Below are 21,867 nucleotides of genomic sequence, written 5' to 3'. Positions count from 1 at the left end.
TAATACCAAATAGACTAGGATTTCATAATGAACCCAAACTTGAGGACATAAACTAATTGGGCAGACATATTAACCATTAAATGTCAGTTAATTAGTTTAAGAAGTAATAAAACTGTATAAATGATCAGACAAACAGATAGCCTACAGGCAAATACTACTTTCCTCAACAGACAACCAGGAGTGTTCACAGACCACCATGCTGTCTTTTTTATACATTGAAAAATTTATCTAACAAACATTCCCCCTATTTTACATGGGATATAAACAAAATGAAACATTAGTGAGCAAGAAAGCCAAAATGCACAACATATCTAATCTCTTAACAAAACTGCTGAGTAAAGGGGGTGAGTTCTAAATTGTTTTAAAAAAATATTTAAACTACAAAAATTGATTTTTAACCAAAATAATGTACCTCATAAACTAAGTTAGTATTCAATGTGTTTAAAAACTGTTATATCCTATTACATAATCTTTAGAAAAACTTAATCAAGTTTTCCAATTTTAAATCTGACATATGAAGGAACTATTCACTAATTTGGCTAATAATATAAAAACATAAAAATATGACTAAGCACCAAACATTAATGTATAACAGTTTAAAGATGGAGATTTTTTGCTACTATTCCCAATAAACTACCAATAAAGTTTTATGACAACTAATTATGATAGATATAAGAGTGATTATAATGATTGGTATGTAATAACTCTCATCATGTCTCATACAATAAAATTAATAGTCTAATCAAGTGGCCTGGCTAACAATAACAAACCCCAGGAGATCAAAGGAGTGGGTACAATAAAACCTCAGTAGGTACAGAGGGAACCAGGGCCATTATCATTATCTCTGTTGTAACATTGACAAATTGATCAATGCTCCCCACTGATTAGAGAGCACTTGACTATATGTCGAAACCCTTTGTACATGTAGGTGCAAAAATCATTACATACATGCTTGTAAATTCAGTTAGTTACAATATTTTGAATGTACATGTTAATTGTCAGTTTTTGAAAAGTATTTAAAAGTTAAATTATTCAAGATGTACAAGCAAATTAACAGGTTTTAAGAACCTCAAGCTATGTTAAGATAAATAATTTTTTACACAAAAGTGAAACAAACAAAATATTGATTTTGAAAACAACCCTGAGGGTATACTTATGTAGTACTCCTGTTCCTAATCAACTGTATTGACTTTGAGTGATTTATCACATATGACTTCACTTTTTGTCATTACCATTTCATGCTGTGAAGAGGTAGAAGATGAATATCATTTTCTATTCACAAGTGATCACCTACAGGGAATTTAATGAGAATATAGTTGGAATTGGTGTAACAGCTGGAGATGAACCTAATATAATTGTCCATGGTAGAGTAGTCATGGTATACCAGGTGATGATCATGTCTTACTTGTAAATCCTTTAGGTTATAGATAAATCACTATATTTATAGACAGATAAAAATCAGGGAAACTTGTATAGGGGGGTAAATCCACAGATAATACAGATAAGATTCATAATGTTTTCAAATGGATGAGATTACTACGAATATACTAAGCACAAAACAGGATTAAATGTGTCTATTCAACATCCTTTACCTACTGTATGCACCTAGGAAATGCTTATCAGGTATTTCATATCCCCCTATTTTGAAACTTAAATAAAATCAATAAGTAACAGTCAGGGTGTGAAATGAACTTTTAAGCCATCAAAAACCTATCTTTACTCATATTCTATGCCATACAGCAAATAACAAATATAAAATTTGTGAAAATAAACATAAACTCAGAAAAAATTCTAATGAACATTGGCTATCAGTTTACTAGCAACATCACAAACTGAAGAAATTTTGTTAAAGAAACCTGATTCTCATTAAAAAGCATTGCTACTTGTCAAAAGAGAATACAAGAATACACTATAAAATCTTTACCTCTGATAAAGGACTACAGTCACTATTATAAAGATCTGCCACAGTTAAATTAGTCATGATTTTCATCTTCTATGTTATCCTCACTCATCACAATAAATAAATAAATAAATAAATAAATAAATACAAATTTGAAATTAATCACAACATAATGTTGAAATTTTGGAAAGCTAATCCAGTCACATATTATCTCGGTTAAACTTTCAATAATGATAATGATGCTGGCCAAAAGATTGAGTTAAATATCCAGTTCTCTTGAGAATATACAAATCTAATTCACCAGTCCATCCTTCATTATAAAGCTTAGTGAGCTAAATGTTAAGTTTTTCACACTGTCCACTAAAATTCCATTTTAATCAAGATGAGTACATATACAAATAATATAAACAGGCTGTACTATATGAACAAAGTACAACAATTGATGTTTGAACTATGCAACATAAAATTTGATTGGTCAGTATTACTTTCAATCAACCAATCAAATATGATATTCTGAATGACAACAAGGGAACACCTGTCCCCTGCCAGCTGACAGAATTCCTGTAGGAAAGCTTACACAGGTAGTTGTATAAATATTCACACATACTTCATAAGAAGAAAAGATCAAAGGAAATTATAATAACATAATTTTTGGAGAGAAAATTGATATTGTTTGAGGACTTTTTGAGGATATTTTTTTCCTTTATGTAGTAAATAATTACGAAAAGCTTATCTGTACAGAAAATCAGTTGCTACATGAAAATTTGTGAAAGTGAATAGAAAGCAAGGAAAAACTGATATAAAGGGAATAAATTACGTCCCTAATCCAGATCCCCTTCAGAGTACAATCATATTTCATGATGAATTATTGCCAAATATGAAAAGTAAACATAAATCTGATAAAATAAATATGAGGATGTGTGTTCATAAATTATAAAGTAACACATGAAATCATATAAATGTCCTTATTTCATTACGATATTACTTTCTTTGTTTTTTTTTTTACTGAAAGCCATGTCAAACATTTATCTATACAATATAACCATATTAAATAAATATTTTTTTTATCTTGTACTCCCTATATTTAAGAGTATTTCTATTTCATTTGCAGTAAAACTGGGGTTCCAAATGGAACAGCGACCTCTAAGAGGTCTATATCAGGATCGCATCCTGTTTTTAGCCAGACAGAACTTGTTATATATGATCTATCACCTCTTTAGCACATTTTTTGTCATTAAAGCAACTTCATTTTAAAAAGCTACAAACTTCCAATAAAATATTGGTTCTAGGAAAGTAAACAAAAGATTTAATTGTTTGAACACCAAACAATGAATCATATTACCAAAGACTAAAATAAAATATGATCAATTTCATTTGAAATATTCATACTTTTCCATTGTTGTAGAAAACATTGTCTGTTCAGCGTGGCTATTGATTAAAAGAACTATCTGATGAAGTTCAACTATAGAGTGAATAAATTTAAGTGAAATTTGAAACCTGGACGATCAGAATGATAACATTTGAAATGAAGCCAGTTATTTAATTGCTGTTGCATGCAGTAATTCTGTCTATAGAGATACAGAACTGCTGACAACATGTTGCATACAAATCAGACTATCAACTTATCATCAAAATCACAGCAGTCAACTTACATAATATTGTCCTAACAAACCTTCATTGACCAACGCTGCTCATGTGTTTAATAATTACAGCGACACTTTGATTTTTGTCAATTACTTTTTTTTTTCTCAAATTATTATTATAAGCAAATTATTTAACTCTTGCAACATGCAATATTTAGTTGATTTTTTAATACTTACATCGATGTAATTCATGCAACTGTTTTAAAGATCAGTTTACATGCTTTTATTAGTTAAGTTAGAGTAAAGAAAACTGGTGTTATGGTCTATATAAATTTGTGCTATTGAAATATTGTTAATTACGAAATTTTTGCAGTATATTTTTAATGGTGATTTTTAGAAAAACAATCCAGCAACTGGAAATATGGTTGAAATATTTAAACCAAAAAAATTATACAAAATGAAAGTTTGTTAATCTCCTGCATTCAAAGTTAGAAGTGAAAAGAACCAGGACTCTTGAATAATACATGTACATGTATATGCACACAAACTTGCCCTGAAGCATCATTTTAAAGTTTTATAAGCCTTTGATAGATGGATTCTTTAACTCTTATCCAGAAACTAAAAGTGTAACAGACAGTCAATATCATTATATACCTCTGTCTTGTATCAAACAATGGATCATGATTTTTCCAAAGATATTACTGTGAGCATAAAACTTTTCAACTTTAAGTTAGTATGAAACTAGAAAAAACAAGAGCAGTACTCCGGGCTCCCCCCTTGCAACATAAGTATAATTTCATGGAATATTGCTAAATGCAAAATTATATTCTGCTCAAAAGTAACAATCCGGAAACCAATTTTCGCCAAAAAAATTATATTTTGTTAAGTCTGTGTGACCTTGGCCTTTAACCTACTGACCTCATATTCTATAGGCGTCTTCTGTACCCCATTAGGCTTCAACTTACCGAGTTTGGTGAACTTCTATGATGGCGTTCAAAAGTTACACTCCGAAAACCAATTTTCGCCCACAAAATTATATTTTAAGTCTGTGTGACCTTGACCTTTAACCTACTGACATCAAATTGAAAAGATATCTTCCTTACCTCATAAGCCTTCAACTTACCAAGTTTAGTGAAATTCTATGAAGGCATTCAAAACTGATGCTCCGGAAACCAAATTTCATCTAAAAAATTCTATTTCATGAAGTCCATGTGGCCTTGACCTTTGACCTTCTGACCTCAAAATCAACAGCAGTCTTCCTTCCCTTATAAGCCTTCAACTGTTCAAAAGTTACACTCCAGAAACCAATTTTGGACAGACATGAAAGGCAGGGACCAAAAACCGTAAGCTTTTCACTGAGAGAAAGCTCATTAAAGGATACCCACCTTCCCACCACAGTAATCATAGGACCCAATGATAAACAAAGTATTCAAACATAAAGATTATCTCACTTCATTCTGAAATCAAACCCAACTTAATGGCATACTTATATCAGGGGTCAAGATTAACTTTTTGAGGCCAGTAGCCACCTGGGCTATTAAACTATAATATCAATTAGCCTAGAAAAAAAGTTGGTAGTCCAGACTTTTTCGGACAAAATTTCGGTATGTAAAAATACTTGTTTGAGGGTATGAATTCCACATTTTACGGAATACCAGATGCGGAAATTAATAAGCAAATCTAAATGTAAGAAACCGACATCGGTTATAAACGATTTCCATATTACTAGAACTGGATAGATAAAATTTAACTAGAGACGCTTTGTTTCCGATCGAATGGTAACCAGTTAAAACTCCAACCACAACTTTGGTTACAATAATTTTTTTTGCAATTCGCCAGCTGGGCTACTAAAATAGAAACAAGAGGTTCCCCAGAACCTGAATCGCTCACCTGGTTAAAGTTGGTCTTTCAAGGGCAATAAATTTAACAAGGAGTTGACTAACAATTTTGACTCAAGAAGACTTTGGTAGGACTATCATAAGGATCATTTCAGCGACTGAAAGTTTCCCGTCCATCTATTATTGTATTCAAGATATTGGCTGAAAACTGTAAAAAAAAAAAGAAAAAAAAAAGAAGTCATTTTTCATCTTACAAGGGCAATAACTCTTACAAGGTGTCGCCTGATAACTTTGATCCCTGAAGACTTTTGATGGCCTTATAATAAGGATCATTTCTGCAATTGAAATAATTTTGCTAAACCTAATGGTTTTGGAGATACATGCGAAAAACTACTGTCTGACCCCTTTGTTCTATTTTTAGTAATGGTGGCCATATTTTTTTTAACAGATCAAAAATCCCTACATCAGTGCTATGCAAGATACACCAAGGAACATTCAAACCAAGTTTGGTTCCAATTGGTCAAATAGTGTCAAAGGAGAAGATTTTTGAAAAATTGTTAACATGATGACAGACGATGAACGTCAAGTGATGGCAATAGCTAACATGGTCATTGGCCAGGTGAGCTAAAAAGTTGTAGATGGACAGACTGATACCATGATCACTATATACACCTCCAGAAAAGCTGGGGTAAGGAAAGTTTCAATCAAGAAACATACTACCTTAAAACCCCAAAACATAAAGAACAACTTCAGTATCATGTTCTAAGCCACAATATTATATCTTATTGAAGCACACTGCATAAACTGACCTTATCTAAAGACTGTCTACTCCAGCAACTAACGTACAAAATTTACTCCAGTAAAAAACAAAGCTTACATTATCTAATTCAAATATACAAGATAAAAAAAAACATTGGTAGTCATTGAAAACTTGTCTCAGACAACTTGCATCTCTTTATTCCTACATTATAAATCTTACTTGAAACTTTCTACAATGAAATGTAATATAAAAAAGTTTATTGCTATTAATAGGAAGTTGTTTCTGACATTCATAATGACAATAACTTTTAAATCAAACTGTATGCTGAATTTCATCACTAATTGAACTTCCCTTCAAAAGATTTCAAACAGAATCCATGGAGCATACTAAGGACACAGATTTATAACACAACTGCATTTCCACTCACCTAAGGACCCAAATTCTTTTTTTTAGTAAACTCTTGTGTAAACATTTGAGATTATTAAGGTGCAGTTAGGCTAATGCTTTTTGAATGATGACAAAAATACCAGAGGCCTTCACACACAGTGGATTTATATAAAAGGCAATTTTATTTATCAAAGAATCAGAATTTAAGAAGCTAATCACCTGTTTTACCTTGAAAGGAGGTTAAAGTTGGCAGTATATTACAACAATCAAATATCAGAACAAAATCTGTACCAGTTGAGTGGTTTTGTACTTGGTCAATCCCACTCGTTTACCGTCTATAAACTATCACAATAATATTAAACATGCCATAAAAAATCAACCTATAAAAATATGTCTATATAAGACCAAAAAATTCTTTGTTCTTTAGAATAAGTGCAGTTAGAAATAAAACCAAAAAAAAAAAAAAAAAAAATTATTGATGATTTGAAAAGAATGGAACAGAAAGTGAAACTTGGACAAAGAAATCAGTAAGCTTCTCTCAAGGCATATCAGACAGACTGAAAATCAACAAGCTCCTCATAGGCTGAGCTTACTAAAAAAGAAAATGTAAAATATCTTGCAACAAAAAAATTTGATCAAGCTACCTGATGATAGTTCTGCACTAATATTAAATCCTACTTGTGCAAACACATAAATCCGTATGTAAATAGATATGATGGGAAGATAATGAGAATTGGATGACAAAAATGAAGTTTCACACAATCAATTTATTGCAATGGATCAACAACTGTATCACATATAAAATTATTCAATTTCAATTTTTTCTTGCTAATTGTATTAAAAGAGAGCATCAGTTCACAGCTGATGAAAGTTGGGACCTTATAAACACTTATAGATATCCTAAAATAACAATTCAATCCACTTGTAAGATTTTGAATCAGAGAGCAAATAAAAAAAGGGTTGACAGATCTAGAGTAAGATTTCAACTAAAGAGAATAAACTTGATCCTAGAGTTAATTCGCTTTTATAATAAATTGTGTTCATATTTTTGGAATTATGTAATTGATTCCAAATAATTTGTTAAAGTTTACCAAATTGGATATAACAAAATATTCATTCATAAGAAAGACAGCCCTAGTAAATGCAAATCACTAGGAACTTCCAAAAACTTAGTTAAGATACAAACCTCTACAAAGAAAAGGCAAAGGTGACTTAAAATGGGCCTGAGCTTAATGAAAATATTCAGATAAATATCCATTTGATTTTCTGGAATTCTCTGCAAAATACTGAAATGACTTTCCTTGGAATTTCTCATTGACAAATTCCCCAAAGGCAACGGTTATTTTTGACCAGATATAACATGAATAAAGTATATTCTTTAAATTTAGGGAGAAGAAAATTAAAAAATCATGGTCAAATCCAAGTTTTCTTTTAGTTTCACTCAATTTCAGTTCATAATAATGATAATAACATACCTGTCAGTTTTATTTTTCCAACAAAATTAAACAACTGTTTACAGCATTGGTAACTTGACTATTACTAATGAAGGGAGATGATATACATGTACCACTGGGAGTGTGTAAGCTTTCCCTTTTCATTTCATTGCATTGTAAGATGAAGAAATTCATGAATGACCACACTGAATGCCACCAAGAAAGTAATACAAATGTAAATGTCATTGACAGGAGGTAAGACAATATTAACACTTTGATATAAGCTTACACACCAGAATGTTAATCATATATGTATTAAAGTTCATGAAGTTTGTAAACAATTATCACCAAGCGTGAGTTCAGTATATGTTCCTGTGAGTCAAATGCATTGGGCCAACCTGAAATATCTAAAGTGGATTATAACTTGTTTTATTCCATTCATCCCACCTCTTTTTTTCCCCCAAAACCATCTCCTCATCAACTTGTTTACCACGTAATTCAATCTATATGTACCCAGCCTATTTCAAAATTATTTTCTTAGTTTATTCCCATCATGAGTACTTGCATTAAGACACAAATGTAGACATACATTTATTTTTTTAATGAAGTCTGTAAATCTATGCATGTTATTCTGATGGTCATTGGTCTGCTGAACATCAAACAAAGACATGGTTATAATGCTGGTGAGCTTGTGAAAGTCTCTATAAGCTAGTAATTTCTATAAAAAAATTCTCCAAAATAAAGTTTGGGCCTGTTAAAAAAATAACCATGAAGAATACAAGTACACAGACAGAAACTGTTTCACCAGTTATCCATAAAAATCCTGCTAATTAAAGCACAAGAGTTTGAATACATTTCATGTGAAGAAATATCAAACAAATTAAATTTCTTTCATAAGCCACTCATGCACTTAAGCAAAAGAAATGGTTTAACAAAAGTTGGAATGAAATACTCACATGGAATCCATCCTGTTTGCTTCTTCTATCTCTCTTCAGTTTCTGAACTTTGTCATCGTCCATAGCATTGACATTAATGGTTAAGGGGGAGTATCTGTCCATCGGTAAAGGCTCAATCTTAATATTCACCGCCATCAGTTAGCCCTGAAAAGAAAGTACACATACCAGTTTTTTCAAATCTTTCAATCAAAACCTCACAAGAAAGTGTCTAGTGGTGACCCTTTCAACCAAAACCCCAAAAGAAAGTGTCCAGTGGTGACCCTTTCAATCAAAACCTCACAAGTGTCCAGTGGTGACCCTTTCAATCAAAACCTCACAAGTGTCCAGTGGTGACCCTTTCAACCAAAACCTCACAAGAAAGTGTCTAGTGGTGACCCTTTCAATCCAAACCTCACAAGAAAGTGTCTAGTGGTGACCCTTTCAATCAAAACCTCACAAGAAAGTGTCCAGTGGTGACCCTTTCAACCAAAATCTCACAAGAAAGTGTCCAGTGGTTACCCTTTCAACCAAAACCTCACAAGAAAGTGTCTAGTGGTGACCCTTTCAATCAAAACCTCACAAGAAAGTATCCAGTGGTGACTCTTCAAATCAAAACCTCACAAGAAAGTGTCCAGTGGTGACTCTTCAAATCAAAACCTTACCAGAAAGTGTCCAGTGGTAAATAAGACTTGATAACCTTCCTCAGTTCAGAAAACATATATACATTTAGTAAATAATTTTTTTAAAAATGATTGATTGAAAATGTTACAACAGAATAAAAAAAACCTACAACTCAAACTTTTAACTCCGCCTTATGTTGTAAGTCTTATTTTTATTATCTGCCAAAACAACAACTGCATGAACCAAATACTCTACTTAAAACACTTATTTTTAAACACTTATTATATTACAGTTTGTAGTAGTGAAATTTTGTCCATTCTCCTTTTGTGTTGCTGTTAGTTTAAATATTAGCAGTAGTTTAATATTAGGCTGAGCACTTACTACCTTTGTGTGAATCCATTATCAAATCCTGACACACACAAAAAGTCTACACAAAATAATTTGAAGTATTTCAGTTTTTTTTCTCCAGCAAGGGTAATACACAGCTTTATCATGTGACCTAGATTCTCACTGAACATAAGGTTATACAAATAGATTTATGATTTAAACGAGTAGCCATACACCTACAGATTTATTAAACAGAAGTTACAGGTAAATGCAACAAAAATTTTGTGTAACAATACACAATAAAGCAATTTCTACTATTTTATAGCTTTTAATGCATTTTAGAGAGTCATATTTATTCAAGATATCCACCTTTTATAGCCATCAATAACAGTCTGCAAAGGGAGTATAAATCTTAATTGAAGAAAATTCAGATGAAACAAAGACAATAACAAATACATCAATTGCAAGTTGGATAAAAAGTCTGTCAACCCTGTCTTAGTGACCACATGTATTCAACAATAACTTGTCTTAAAAAACTTCTGTAGTGCATTCTACATGTACATGTATGTAAAATTAATCTGTACATTAAGGTCACCTGTCTAATGTGACCATGATTCTACTCTCCCTAGGAAGTCATTTAGGTCAAGTTTGACAATAGCTTCTCTTCAAACATTAACAAGCAGGATTCTATAAATACCTTTTCCCATTATCCTTATATTGATGTTTGGCAGGAGGTATGAGTCTGTTGTGGTTAAGTTAGTTTTCAATGCTCGGCCTCTATTGGAAAGCCGAATGTATTTGATTGCATTTCAAGATCATACTCTCAGACAGGCAACATTCATACCCCAGTAATACATGTACAATGTATATTGGTATGTCTGGTGAACTAGTAATATGGTATTCTAGGATTCCTGACAATTTTAGACTTTGAAGGAAAGCTCAAATTGTACATGCTCAGGGATTGGCACTAGATTTACACCAAATATAGGGGGAATCTGACAAGTAATTTCACAGGATATGCAACCATCAGGCATAAAGAACAGTTAGATACAATGATTATATTTGTTCAGTCTTTTCAATGATTAAACAGGGTAAAAAAGAAAGCATACAATACCCTACTTGTTTAAAATTTTCTTCAAATGCCAATAAATGCAAACATATGGCAAAATATAATTTTAAAGTTGCACATCACATTTAACTTGCAGGTTATTCTCCTTAGAGCAAATAAACTGTCAGTGACTGAGGCAAGCAACCCTGACATTTCAAATGGTTTACTACAGCTTGGGGGTTATTCCACCATATGAACACACTCCTACTATGGTACAATGCTTCACAAGATACAGAATTTGAACCCTTCAAAAGTAGAGCAAGTACTGTATGCAATGGATACACCATTCAAGCTTGATACAGTTAAGTTTGTCTGCAAAAACATGTCTCCCCTCGTCCCACAAACTGTCCTGAACATATTTGTTTCAGTAGATTCAGAGGAGTTGCACTGACAAGGTAATTGAGGATTTTTGGTAAGTTCCATAAAATTCTGTAAAGTAGTTTGAGAGGAGGTGCGCTGACTAACTTTGTGTTGGACACATGGACAAGACAAAAACAATTTGTCTCTCTACCAAACTGTAGTTCAACATAAAAAAGTATTTAACGAGAATGGAAGTGACCCTTTTTTGGCCCCTTATTCCATAGTGGTTCCATTAAAAAATCAATCCAAACTTTCCTTTTAGAGAATTGGGCTTTGTGGTACTTCACACAGATCCATTTCCTTTCACTTAAATCAATATCCAGACATCAGGAAAATGCTTTTTTCTGGCCCCTTTGAAATTATTAGAGGGAAAGATCACCTTTGCATTAAATTAAGCTCTTATGAACTAGAGGCTCTAGAGAGCCTGAATTGCTCACCTGGTCAAAAATAGTCTTTTTAGCTTTCTAAAGCAGAACTTTTGTCACAACAACCCTTCAATCAATAGAGAGAATCTTAGTTATCTACTGGGTTTTCATATCATAAAACAAATCTCTCGGTCGTTTTTTTTACTTTTAAAGGGCAATAACACTGGTCAAAAGATCTTTACGAGAATTTCGGCATATGCTGATCAGTTATACCCTGTCAGAATTTAGCTCAACCCATTTGTTTAGAGTTATTTCCAAAAATCTTCAACGGTTTTTGCCAAATAAAAAATCCCCACACAAAGATTGTCAAGAATATTGTAATGTACATTCATGCCAAGTTAGGTTACAATCCACCCAGTAGTTCAGGAGGAGGTTTTCAAAATTGGAAATACAAAAATTCTGGAAAAAAATCCATTTCAGTACCTACAACTCATTCATCTGTTAAGGGATCTTCTTTACTCTGACAGATTTTAGATAAAGCCAACTCTTTGCAAAATCCTGCAATTTCACCTCCATGTCCATGTTTAATATAGCAGCCATGTTTTTCACAAGATCAAAAATCCCCATGCACAAATTGTGAAAGATGTTCTAAATAACATTTATGCTAAATTTTCTTTCAATCCATTTACAAATGAAGTAGTTTCAGAGGAGATATTTTTAAAATTGGAAATTTAAAATTCAGGAAAAAAACATTTCAGCAGTCTCTGCCTTTCGAAATGAGTTGCATTTGTTTAATTAGATAAACTGTAAGAATAAACATGTCCATATTCCTATCCCAGCTTTTACTGAATTTCTGATCGGGATGATTTTCCTCATATCTCTTCTTCCTTTGGCTTTGTTCAGCCTCTGTTATTGGACATTTTAAAGACTTTCCAGGGATTGCCCCTTCCACAATTTTGAGTTAAAAAAAAATATTGGTCTAAAACCGGAAATGGCAATGGTATTTAATTGTAATCTTGCACGTGGAAAAAAAAATCCCCGAACCGACCACAGGACATGTCAGACATTTGGTCTGGAAAAAGATTATAATTTGTCAGTCTGACAACAATTTTACCTGTCAGGACCGTTGGACCGGCGACATTTGGGAAAAACTGCATTTCAGGACCAATAACTCATTCATTTGGCAACGAATCTTTCTGAAAATTCTGCATAGGTCCATCAAATCATGCTTAACAATTTTACATCCTGTCAGATTTCAGCTAAACCCAACTGTTTTTGAGTTATGTGCATAAAACTGAAATTTGCCCCATATGGTCTATTTTTAGTAAGGTGGGGCCATGTTTTTCACCAGATCGCCCACGCACAGTTAGTTTAAGATGGTGTACATAACATTCATGCTAAGTTTTGTTTCAATCTATCCAGTAGTTTCAGAGGAAAAGATTTTTAAAATTGGAAATGTAAAATTTATTGGACATTTTAAAGACTTTCCAGGGATTGCCCCTTCCACAATTTTGAGTTAAAAAAAAAATATTGGTCTAAAACCGGAAATGGCAATGGTATTTAATTGTAATCTTGCACGTGGAAAAAAAAAATCCCTGAACCGACCACAGGACATGTCGGACATTTGGTCTGGAAAAAGATTATAATTTGTCAGTCCGACAACAATTTTACCTGTCAGGACCGTTGGACCGGCGACATTTGGGAAAAACTGCATTTCAGGACCAATAACTCATTCATTTGGCAACGAATCTTTCTGAAAATTCTGCATAGGTCCATCAAATCATGCTTAACAATTTTACATCCTGTCAGATTTCAGCTAAACCCAACTGTTTTTGAGTTATGTGCATAAAACTGAAATTTGCCCCATATGGTCTATTTTTAGTAAGGTGGGGCCATGTTTTTCACTAGATCGCCCACGCACAGTTAGTTTAAGATGGTGTACATAACATTCATGCTAAGTTTTGTTTCAATCTATCCAGTAGTTTCAGAGGAAAAGATTTTTAAAATTGGAAATGTAAAATTCGAGAAAAAAAATTCATTACAGGACCCATAACTCATTCATCAATAGATCTTTCTGAAAAATTGACATGGGTCCATCATGCTGAGCAATTTTCAACCGTTTTTGAGTTATTCGCAAAATTCCGCAATTTGACCCCTATTGTCTTTTTAGTAACAGTGGTCATGTTTTTTTTGCCAGATCAAAAATCCCCACACACGGATTGTTAAAAATACCAGTGATTTTGTTCCTTGTTTTAAAAGAAGCTCAACCCTTTATTTTTGGGAAATTTTTGCCATATTTTTAACACATTTGGAAAATATGGTAAAGGGGACAGAAACGTCATATGCCGATCCGGAACTGAAAACCAAAGACAAATACATACTCCTGATATTCACTAGGTTATGACTAATTTGCCAAAAAACATTCCACAGAAGTGGATAAAGTACCAGGCCGGGAAACCACACCTTGAGGAACATTTCGCTGGCTTCTTACCTAGTTTTCATAAAATTATACCTGACAAATGGGAATTTTCCTTCATTTGGGAAAAACATTTTTCAACATTTTGGGAAAAGTCTCTAGGGAAACAGCCGATGTTCAGCTGCAATAAAAGGGTAACAAAATGGTGAGTTTTTTTCAGAGGAGAAGATGTTTGAAAAAGACAAAGACAGATGATGGCCAGGTGAGCAACATGTAAAAACCATAAACATGTAAATTCATCTTGCTTTACATTTAAAAAGCAAATCTCAATTTCACTGCAATGACTTTTTTTCATTGTGAAATATAATTAACAAAAAAAACATGCGAATGATGCATGTTCAAGAAGGACTCTATTCTTCATTTCTCCCTGATGTCTCTCTAAAAGAGGAGTCACTTCTCCTTGTTTTTCTCTAACAGTTTGACCCCTGAGGTATGCCACCCCAATCATTCACAATATCCTCTATCTGCACCAAAAAAAAAAGTTTGTGTACATGTATCTTCTAAATAATGCATGCTTAGCGGAGAAGCTGTTTCTATGATATGTGACTTGGCCAGGGATCAAACCAAGAACTCCCACCTTCCCCCACTTCTTAGTATGACAAAGCATACGGTTTTCAAGAAAGTACTCCAAAATAAAGTTCGGAGTATGGAGAAAGGGAATATTCCAACCTCTTATGTAGATGGAATAGAATGAATCTTTCTGGTAGTGGTAGTCCATAGAATGTTGAACTTAAAGAAATAAATAACGCAAGAAAAGTATTTCATATTTAGGTAAGAAGTCTTATTGACCAAAGACAACAAATACAACCATTGTTGACTTGAAGATTACAAAATAACAGTGAGTGTCGGGTATGCTGAGGCTGAGCACCTCTGGCAAGGGGTGAAACCCTTGGAAAAAAAGAATAACAACTGAAGACAAACAAAAATATTATTCCAATTATGAATCTTCAAAGAGGGCAAGAAGTTTTTTGACAGAATGGGAAAACAGGCACCTGTGGCTTAACACAACCGACGATGGCATGGTTAAAATTAAAAGTTCATTCCAACAACAACTGTTACCACATATCCAATAAAATAGAACTTTAAAAGTCTGTCAGGGTTGAAATTGTTTCTTTATTTTAATTACAGATTTCAAAATAGTACATAATTCAATGTACTTTTCTTCAATGATAATACAAAAATTGTCTGTACATGGGTCAAAATATTTTTTATTTTTTAATTTTTCTATGGTTTAATGGCAAATGATATCAAAAGATGGGAGGATTTCTTTCAGTTTGAATTTGAAACTACATACAAAAAAAGGAAATTGAAAGAGTAAAAAAAATGCTGTATTTTTAGCTTCTGAAAAGGTCTCCATGTACTCTCAGAATGCAGAATTTGCTTTCAAAAGTTGAACATTATCTTGGGAGGGAGGCATGCCCCAAACCCCTAGCGGGTTTGCCCACATCACAGGCCTCACAAGAAATACCTGAGCCCTTAACTATTGGTCTGGGCTTCCATTTTTTTTAAATGCAGAAGCCCAGGTGGCTACTACTAGTAAATTTAAATTCTGTCCCTGCTAGGACTTATTTCCAATTGGTGATACTGGATTGTGGTAAGGGAGTAGATCTTGCCATATTCGAGACAGAAGCACTTCTCGCAAATCTACTCACCAAAATTTTATTCCTCATTGAAAATTGTAGTATGATAGCTCATTTTTGGGAGCGAAATATCAGCAATCTCCTTAAATTTTGGCAATGAACTTGTTTCACAGGAGAGGACGAAAAATCGGTTGGCGAGACCTACTCCTTTGACCAGTGTGTAGTATATATAAACAACTAAAGCAAATAAAACTGTATAAAAGTTGCTTATTTTTTATGCAGGTGAATATTCACTATAAGACGACACATATTTATTTTTATTTTATTTTTAGAAACCGTCAATCCTATGGAAGTTGAAACCGGTGACCTCTCAACTTTACACCTCTTAAAGAAATCTCGATGAACTTTTGTTGACATTGCACAGAGTAAGGGGTTTGAAAGATTTATAGCACTTACCTTCATCACATACAGCCGTTTAACGTTTATTTCATGTAGTATAATGGCTTAGCTCATCTTTTTACTTCAACTACTTCAGTGACAAGTTCAAAGATGGCGGTGAAATGCACCTGGTGACGTAATTTTAGTAACAAATTCGGATTCCGGAAGTGTCCCATACTGAAGTTTTTGCCCGCGAAATGTTGAACAGTAAAAACTCAAAAGACTGTATCCATCCAAGGTTTTTTTTCTTGGACCTAAGACCTTGAAACTGAACTTTCTGAGTTAAAAGTCGCTCCTTTTTTCTGTCAAACCAAGGACTATCTACCGGTAGTAATGCGAGAAATATTTAATGAAAACCAATATTTCATGCTATCATTTTAAAAGATAGCATATATCTTTGAAAAGATGTACTTTCTTACTTTAGTTTTTTAAAGTTTTGAAACGTAAGTGTGTGTGTGTGTGTGTTTCATCAAACTGTATATCATTTTCAAGGGCGGATCAAGAAAAGGGTGTTTTAACCAGATTTTTAATGGGATGTTTCAGGCTGTCTTTTGGTAAGTTATGCCAAAATTTTGTATAAAATAAAAAATACAAAGTTTTCTATTTTAATTCAAAACCTAACTTTGTGAAACTTCACAAAAAAATATTAAAGGTGGTAAACAAGAGAAGGTTGAAGGATATCGGCTTGTAAAACAAGTTTGAAAACTGAGACATTAACACCGAAAAGCACGGAATAACCGGCGAACACAACAACAACTAAAAGTAACCATTCTGAACGTTATCCACTAACAACCAGGAGCATAGGCATTCAGGGGCGGGTCGATGAAACAGACCGAGCAAAGCAAGGTAAGAAAAAAAATTGTTAGAATTTGTGAAAAAAATCAAGAAATCCAGATTTCATGCATTTATTTTTCTCAGTTTAAGGGGCGTACGCGCGGTACGCTTTTCCTTAGATCCGCGCCTGCTTAGTCAGCGGCGACAACGACCTTTGCTTATATCTTTAAGAATGACCAAAAGCAGTCCGAGATTACCCAAACAAGCTGGGCCGTGGAACGTCAGAGCTTATCCATTTCAAAAACCCTGGATTTTGCAGAGCAAATCTGGTGTGCGGTATGATATCAAAATTTATTACTTTAATGGCTCTTGGAATGTTTAAACCAGATATGAAATGAAAGTTTATACTCTCAACAATAATTCATATATGCTTTTCTGTAGTAATTTGTGTTTGAGGAAGCCAAAAAAAAAAAAAAAATAACAATATACTGTGATATGGAATTTATATTGAAATTTTGTAAAACATTTCATAAAAGTGAAAAACATGCCAATAGTGTTGTGAATTTCAACCCTTTAGTCAAATTCCGTGTTTTTGATACGGGAAAAGCTCCGACGCTTGTCTGACAAATCAGCCGTCGGCCGTCATAGCAATCTAGGACTAGGCCAAAGGGCGATAAGTCGATGTAAATGGAGAAAATACCGAAGTGTAAGCAGTGGGATGATTCAAATACGTCAAAATAAAAAAAAATACCTAAACGTGAATGCATGAAACAAAGACGATCTACATACATAATGTAGCTAACTGAATAAAAAGAATTATAAATAAAAACTGAAGATAAAAGAATCAAAACTGAAGTAGTAGTTATATAAGCTCCCACAAAATCAGGTGCTTAAAAAGGGTAAGCATGTCCTGCTCCACAGCAACACCCGCCATATTGCAACTGAGTATAATCCAGTAATATTCTAGCAACAATAATGTAAATTAAAAAAAAAACGAGATTTATGCTGGTTAAGTGTGAAAATTCAATATTTACACATGGAAAAGGTTTAGCCATCCTTTTGTTGTCAACTTCCATGACGGTAAATTTCATTTAACATAAAGATTTTTATTGTACGGCCGTTACCGCAACAAAAGTGTGGAGATTTTATATTATACATACAATGTTCTTCTGGCCTCAGCAAAACTTCATAAAAAATCTTAACTATTCTAAATATGCTGCATTAAGAACCGTTCGGTTCCCAAATATGATTGAAGTTGCAGAATGAGTTGACCTTAATAGTAATAATTGTGGTTTCCATAGCTGTCATACAAACAAACAATATTAAAGGAAACAAAGATTCGAGCGGCAATCAAAGAATATATTCAAAGGATAAAGACGTGTGTAAAGAAACAAAAATAAATGATCAACCCGGACTCCACTAAAAACGGAGAGCATGGGCCAGGTGCGCCGGTAGGGTAAGCTCCTCTGCTTTTCTAGAAACCCCCACCGAGATGTCATTGTTTGGGGTAGAAGAAAGAGGAAAGGAAAATTTATCACGTGAACAAATAAGTTCTTATGGTGCAGATGGATACACCATAACTAACAACGAGTTCCTGATGACGACCATAAAACTTTTGCAGTGATGACCTTTATCTTGTAGCAACAAAACCCTGTTCCAGAAGCCTAAGACTTCTAGTGCGGCACAAAAAGCCGCGTAGTTTCGGCAAGCTCAAGCATAACGTTTGAGTTGTGATAATCCACTACTCCTCTGAAACAGCTAAATGGAATTTGATAAAACTTTCACAGAATCTTTACTATTAAATGCTATTGTGCGCGTCCTATTATTGTTTTTGTTTTTGTTTTTGTTTGTTTTTTTTCATCTGGAAGACTTTTTGGGTTTCCTGATGCAACACATGGACTTGGTCATTTGCCCTCCAAGGATGTACATCATTTAAACCGCGACTCCTGTGAAACTTTGAAAAAACCTTCACAGATTCTTTATATCATGATACTACTGTGCACCTCGTATTTTGATTATTCCCCATCTGAATGACTTTTTGGGGTTTCCTGATGTAACATTTGTCGTCCGAGGACGGCCGTCATTTAATCTATAACTCAAGTATTTAGGCGATACGGAAGCCGGTTAAGGTCATTTAAAAAAAATAAATATGTCGAAATTACGACATAACATGTCGAAATTACGACATAACATGTCAAAATTACAACAAAGCTATGTTGAAATAACGACATAGCTAAGTCGAAATTACAACATACTATGTCGAAATTACGATATACTATGTCGACATGTTATGTAGTAATTTCGACACATTTATTTTTTTTTTTCAAATGATCCGAACCGGCTTCCGTAAGGCGATACACTAATGACGTTACGTGCGCTATTGCACCTATCGTATCTATATATATATCTATATCTACCTACCTATACGAGGCTGAGTTCACAGTGTCTGTAGTATCCTTTATCTCAAGTATCATACCACCCAAATTAGGATTGTTTAAAAATAATACGTCATCTGTATAGCGGAAACTGAGATTAAAGGATCAACCTAAACGATATTCTTTCTTCCGGATCAGATCAGCTATAAAGTCAGCCTCAAAAGAGTGAAGGAAAAGGTCAGCAAGTAGAGGATCACAATTTGTTCCCATTGAAATGTCGACCGTTTGTTGAAAAACGCGTCCAACACACTGGACAAAAATGTGTTGTCGATTAAAAATTCCAGCATTTTGTAAACATCTTCTTCTGCATATTTGGAAGATGATTTGGAATTATTTCTTACAAAGTATGAGTAATCTCTACCAAGAACTATATATTTGAATCTAGGTGTACCATCTTTTTTGGAACAAAACAACGCTGTATAATGTTTTTAAGTCGGGATTTATCTGAGTACGGGGAGTACAAGTATACAGTGTTGAAAAATAATAGGTTTTAATGCTATTATATTTTGATAATAGTCTTGAACTGATTGTCTCCAAAGGATCTTTCAAATTTTTCAGGATCCACACTGAATTAATACCACTACGGGAGTAACAAATGTTGTGGTAGGACTGTAAACCCTCTTTGACAGCTGTGAGTATAGAAGTTAAAAGTTTTGAAAGAGATTTGGTGGTACATTTGGCAGATCCAGCTATGTAACGTTGTTTGTATGGATTCTTGTGGAGTTTAGGAATCCAGTACATAGACGGTAAATCACAGTCATCGTCCTGGCTAGAGAGACCAAAAGAGGATAGCACAGATTTATGGTTTTCCACAGTCTTATCTTTGGAGAGAGTGGTGGCAGTATAGGTTTTATCACTGCTATTATTTTTTACGTCTACCTCTGATAACAAATATTGGATGTAAAACGTTTTTGCAAAAAAAAAATTGTTTGGGTTTTGTCTGCTGGTACGACAACATAATTGTCATGTATAGTAGACAATGTTTTTGCTACAGTATTGGGGTCTTTGAAAACTAATGTAGCACTTAAAACTTTCATTCGTTTCAAAATTAAAAACCTCACGGCCTTTAACCACTCTGACAGAGAATCGGTGTCTTCTTGTTCTCGTTTTACCCATTTTCTTGCGTAGTCCTCTCCACGGCATCCATAAGAACTTTAAAGTTATAATTCCAATTTATGAAGGGTGGTTCACGGTACTTGGGACATTTAGAAAGGATATTACGCAGAGAATCGTTTTCGATGATGGACAAATCTCCCGTAACGACGTGACAGGAAGGACCATAGTTGAATGGAGAGTTTTTGCAAGAACAGTCAGGAGGTTTAGCCTTGAAGTCCCCAGTCTCGAGGTTCTGCACTAGCCTTTTATAATTGAAAATTTTAGATGCAATAGGTGAAGTATAGGAATATGAAATAATTGGTATGGGTTTGTCTTTGAAATATGGGGGACTTTTGTTGGTAACGTTTTTGTGATGGAGGATGTTAGCCAAATTAATTGCATCTATACCTTTGTTGACAAACGGTAGTGGAAGAAATGATCGTTTTTCTTCATCTTGACTTTTCACACAAACTGGTTTAAAGAGTCTGCGGAAACCAGTATTCCTCTCTTTCCCTACGATAGTTTTTACTCAGAACGGGACTGTTCGTAAGATGGTAATTTTTTTTTCTAAAATACGAACTTTCATAGAGAGAATTGAATGATCTTGTTGATTAAAATGTTGATAAAATGTCGGGAATTTGGCGGTATTTATTCCCGAACGATGACCGCACATTCTATTGTTTAATCGTTCTTGTGTTTCACCGACATATATTAGACCGCATAAGTTGCATTCTAATCCATATATTAAGTTTGTTGATTTGCAACTTAAGTCATCGTGACTTCTTGTATGGAAGGTTTTGTTTGTAAGGGAACTAGAGAAGTAAGAGTCGGTCATAAGAATGTTGCATGTTTTGCAATTTTAATAACACAGTTTGACTATAAACATTATATAAATTCTACATGAAATTGGCACTAAGCAGAGGTCGCTTACCCTACCGGTGCACCTGGTCCATGCTCCCAGTTTTTAGTGGAGTCCGAGTTGCTCATTTGCTTTTGTTACTTTGTATGTATGATTTTAGTTACTTTATGTTCTTTGTTGTGTATGTCTGTTTTCAATGTCTGGTCTTTGTCCCTAGGTTACATTCTTTTAATTGCCGCTATAACATTGGTTTCCTTGATTACTCTTTGAAAATCTTCTCGGAAACTACTGGTTTTATTGAAACAAAATTGTGCATGAATGTTATGTAGAACATACACAACAATCTGTCTATGGGGATGTTTTTATCTTGAGAAAAACATGGACACCGTTACTAAAAATAGACCGTAGGCGTCAAATTGCAGAATTATGCAAGTAACTCAAAAACAGTTTGGTTTAGCTCAAATCTGGCAAGGTGTAAAATTGTACAGCATGATGGGATTGACCTATTCCAAAATGTTCAGAAAGATCCGCTGACGAATAAATGAGTTATTAATGAAAATCTTCTCCTCTGGGACAACTTGTAGGATGGATTG

The 21,867-nt window shown here is 33.7% G+C and overlaps 1 protein-coding gene and 1 long non-coding RNA gene across 4 annotated transcripts in view; one reads left to right on the top strand and one right to left on the bottom strand.

Moving 5' to 3' along the window:
• LOC148611272 (uncharacterized) overlaps positions 1–16,249 on the bottom strand; it is a 40,853-nt gene extending 24,604 nt beyond the window's left edge. The window contains exons 1-2 of one of the 3 annotated variants that reach the window (XM_088591671.1): positions 16,130–16,249; positions 8,858–9,001 (exon numbers count right to left, since the gene is read on the bottom strand). In XM_088591671.1, coding sequence (XP_088447797.1) covers positions 8,858–8,992 — 135 coding nt within the window. In that variant the 5' untranslated portion in view covers positions 8,993–9,001; positions 16,130–16,249. Of the gene's footprint in view, positions 1–8,857; positions 9,002–9,838; positions 9,984–16,129 lie in introns of those variants that run through there. The other 2 variants (XM_088591672.1, XM_088591673.1) reach the window with 2 other exon arrangements.
• LOC148611273 (uncharacterized) lies at positions 9,982–16,145 on the top strand. The gene is made up of 3 exons (XR_015924098.1): positions 9,982–10,048; positions 10,990–11,193; positions 16,006–16,145. It is a non-coding gene; the product is annotated as an uncharacterized LOC148611273 (long non-coding RNA).
• Positions 16,250–21,867: the final 5,618 nt, after the last annotated feature.

Source organism: Perna viridis, chromosome 7, assembly GCF_037379345.1.
Source record: "Perna viridis isolate PV_CMFRI_1.1 ecotype Kerala chromosome 7, ASM3737934v1, whole genome shotgun sequence".
Lineage (NCBI taxonomy): Eukaryota > Metazoa > Mollusca > Bivalvia > Mytilida > Mytilidae > Perna > Perna viridis.
Note: the sequence above shows the minus strand (reverse complement) of the source record. Positions and strands in the feature narration are given on the sequence as shown.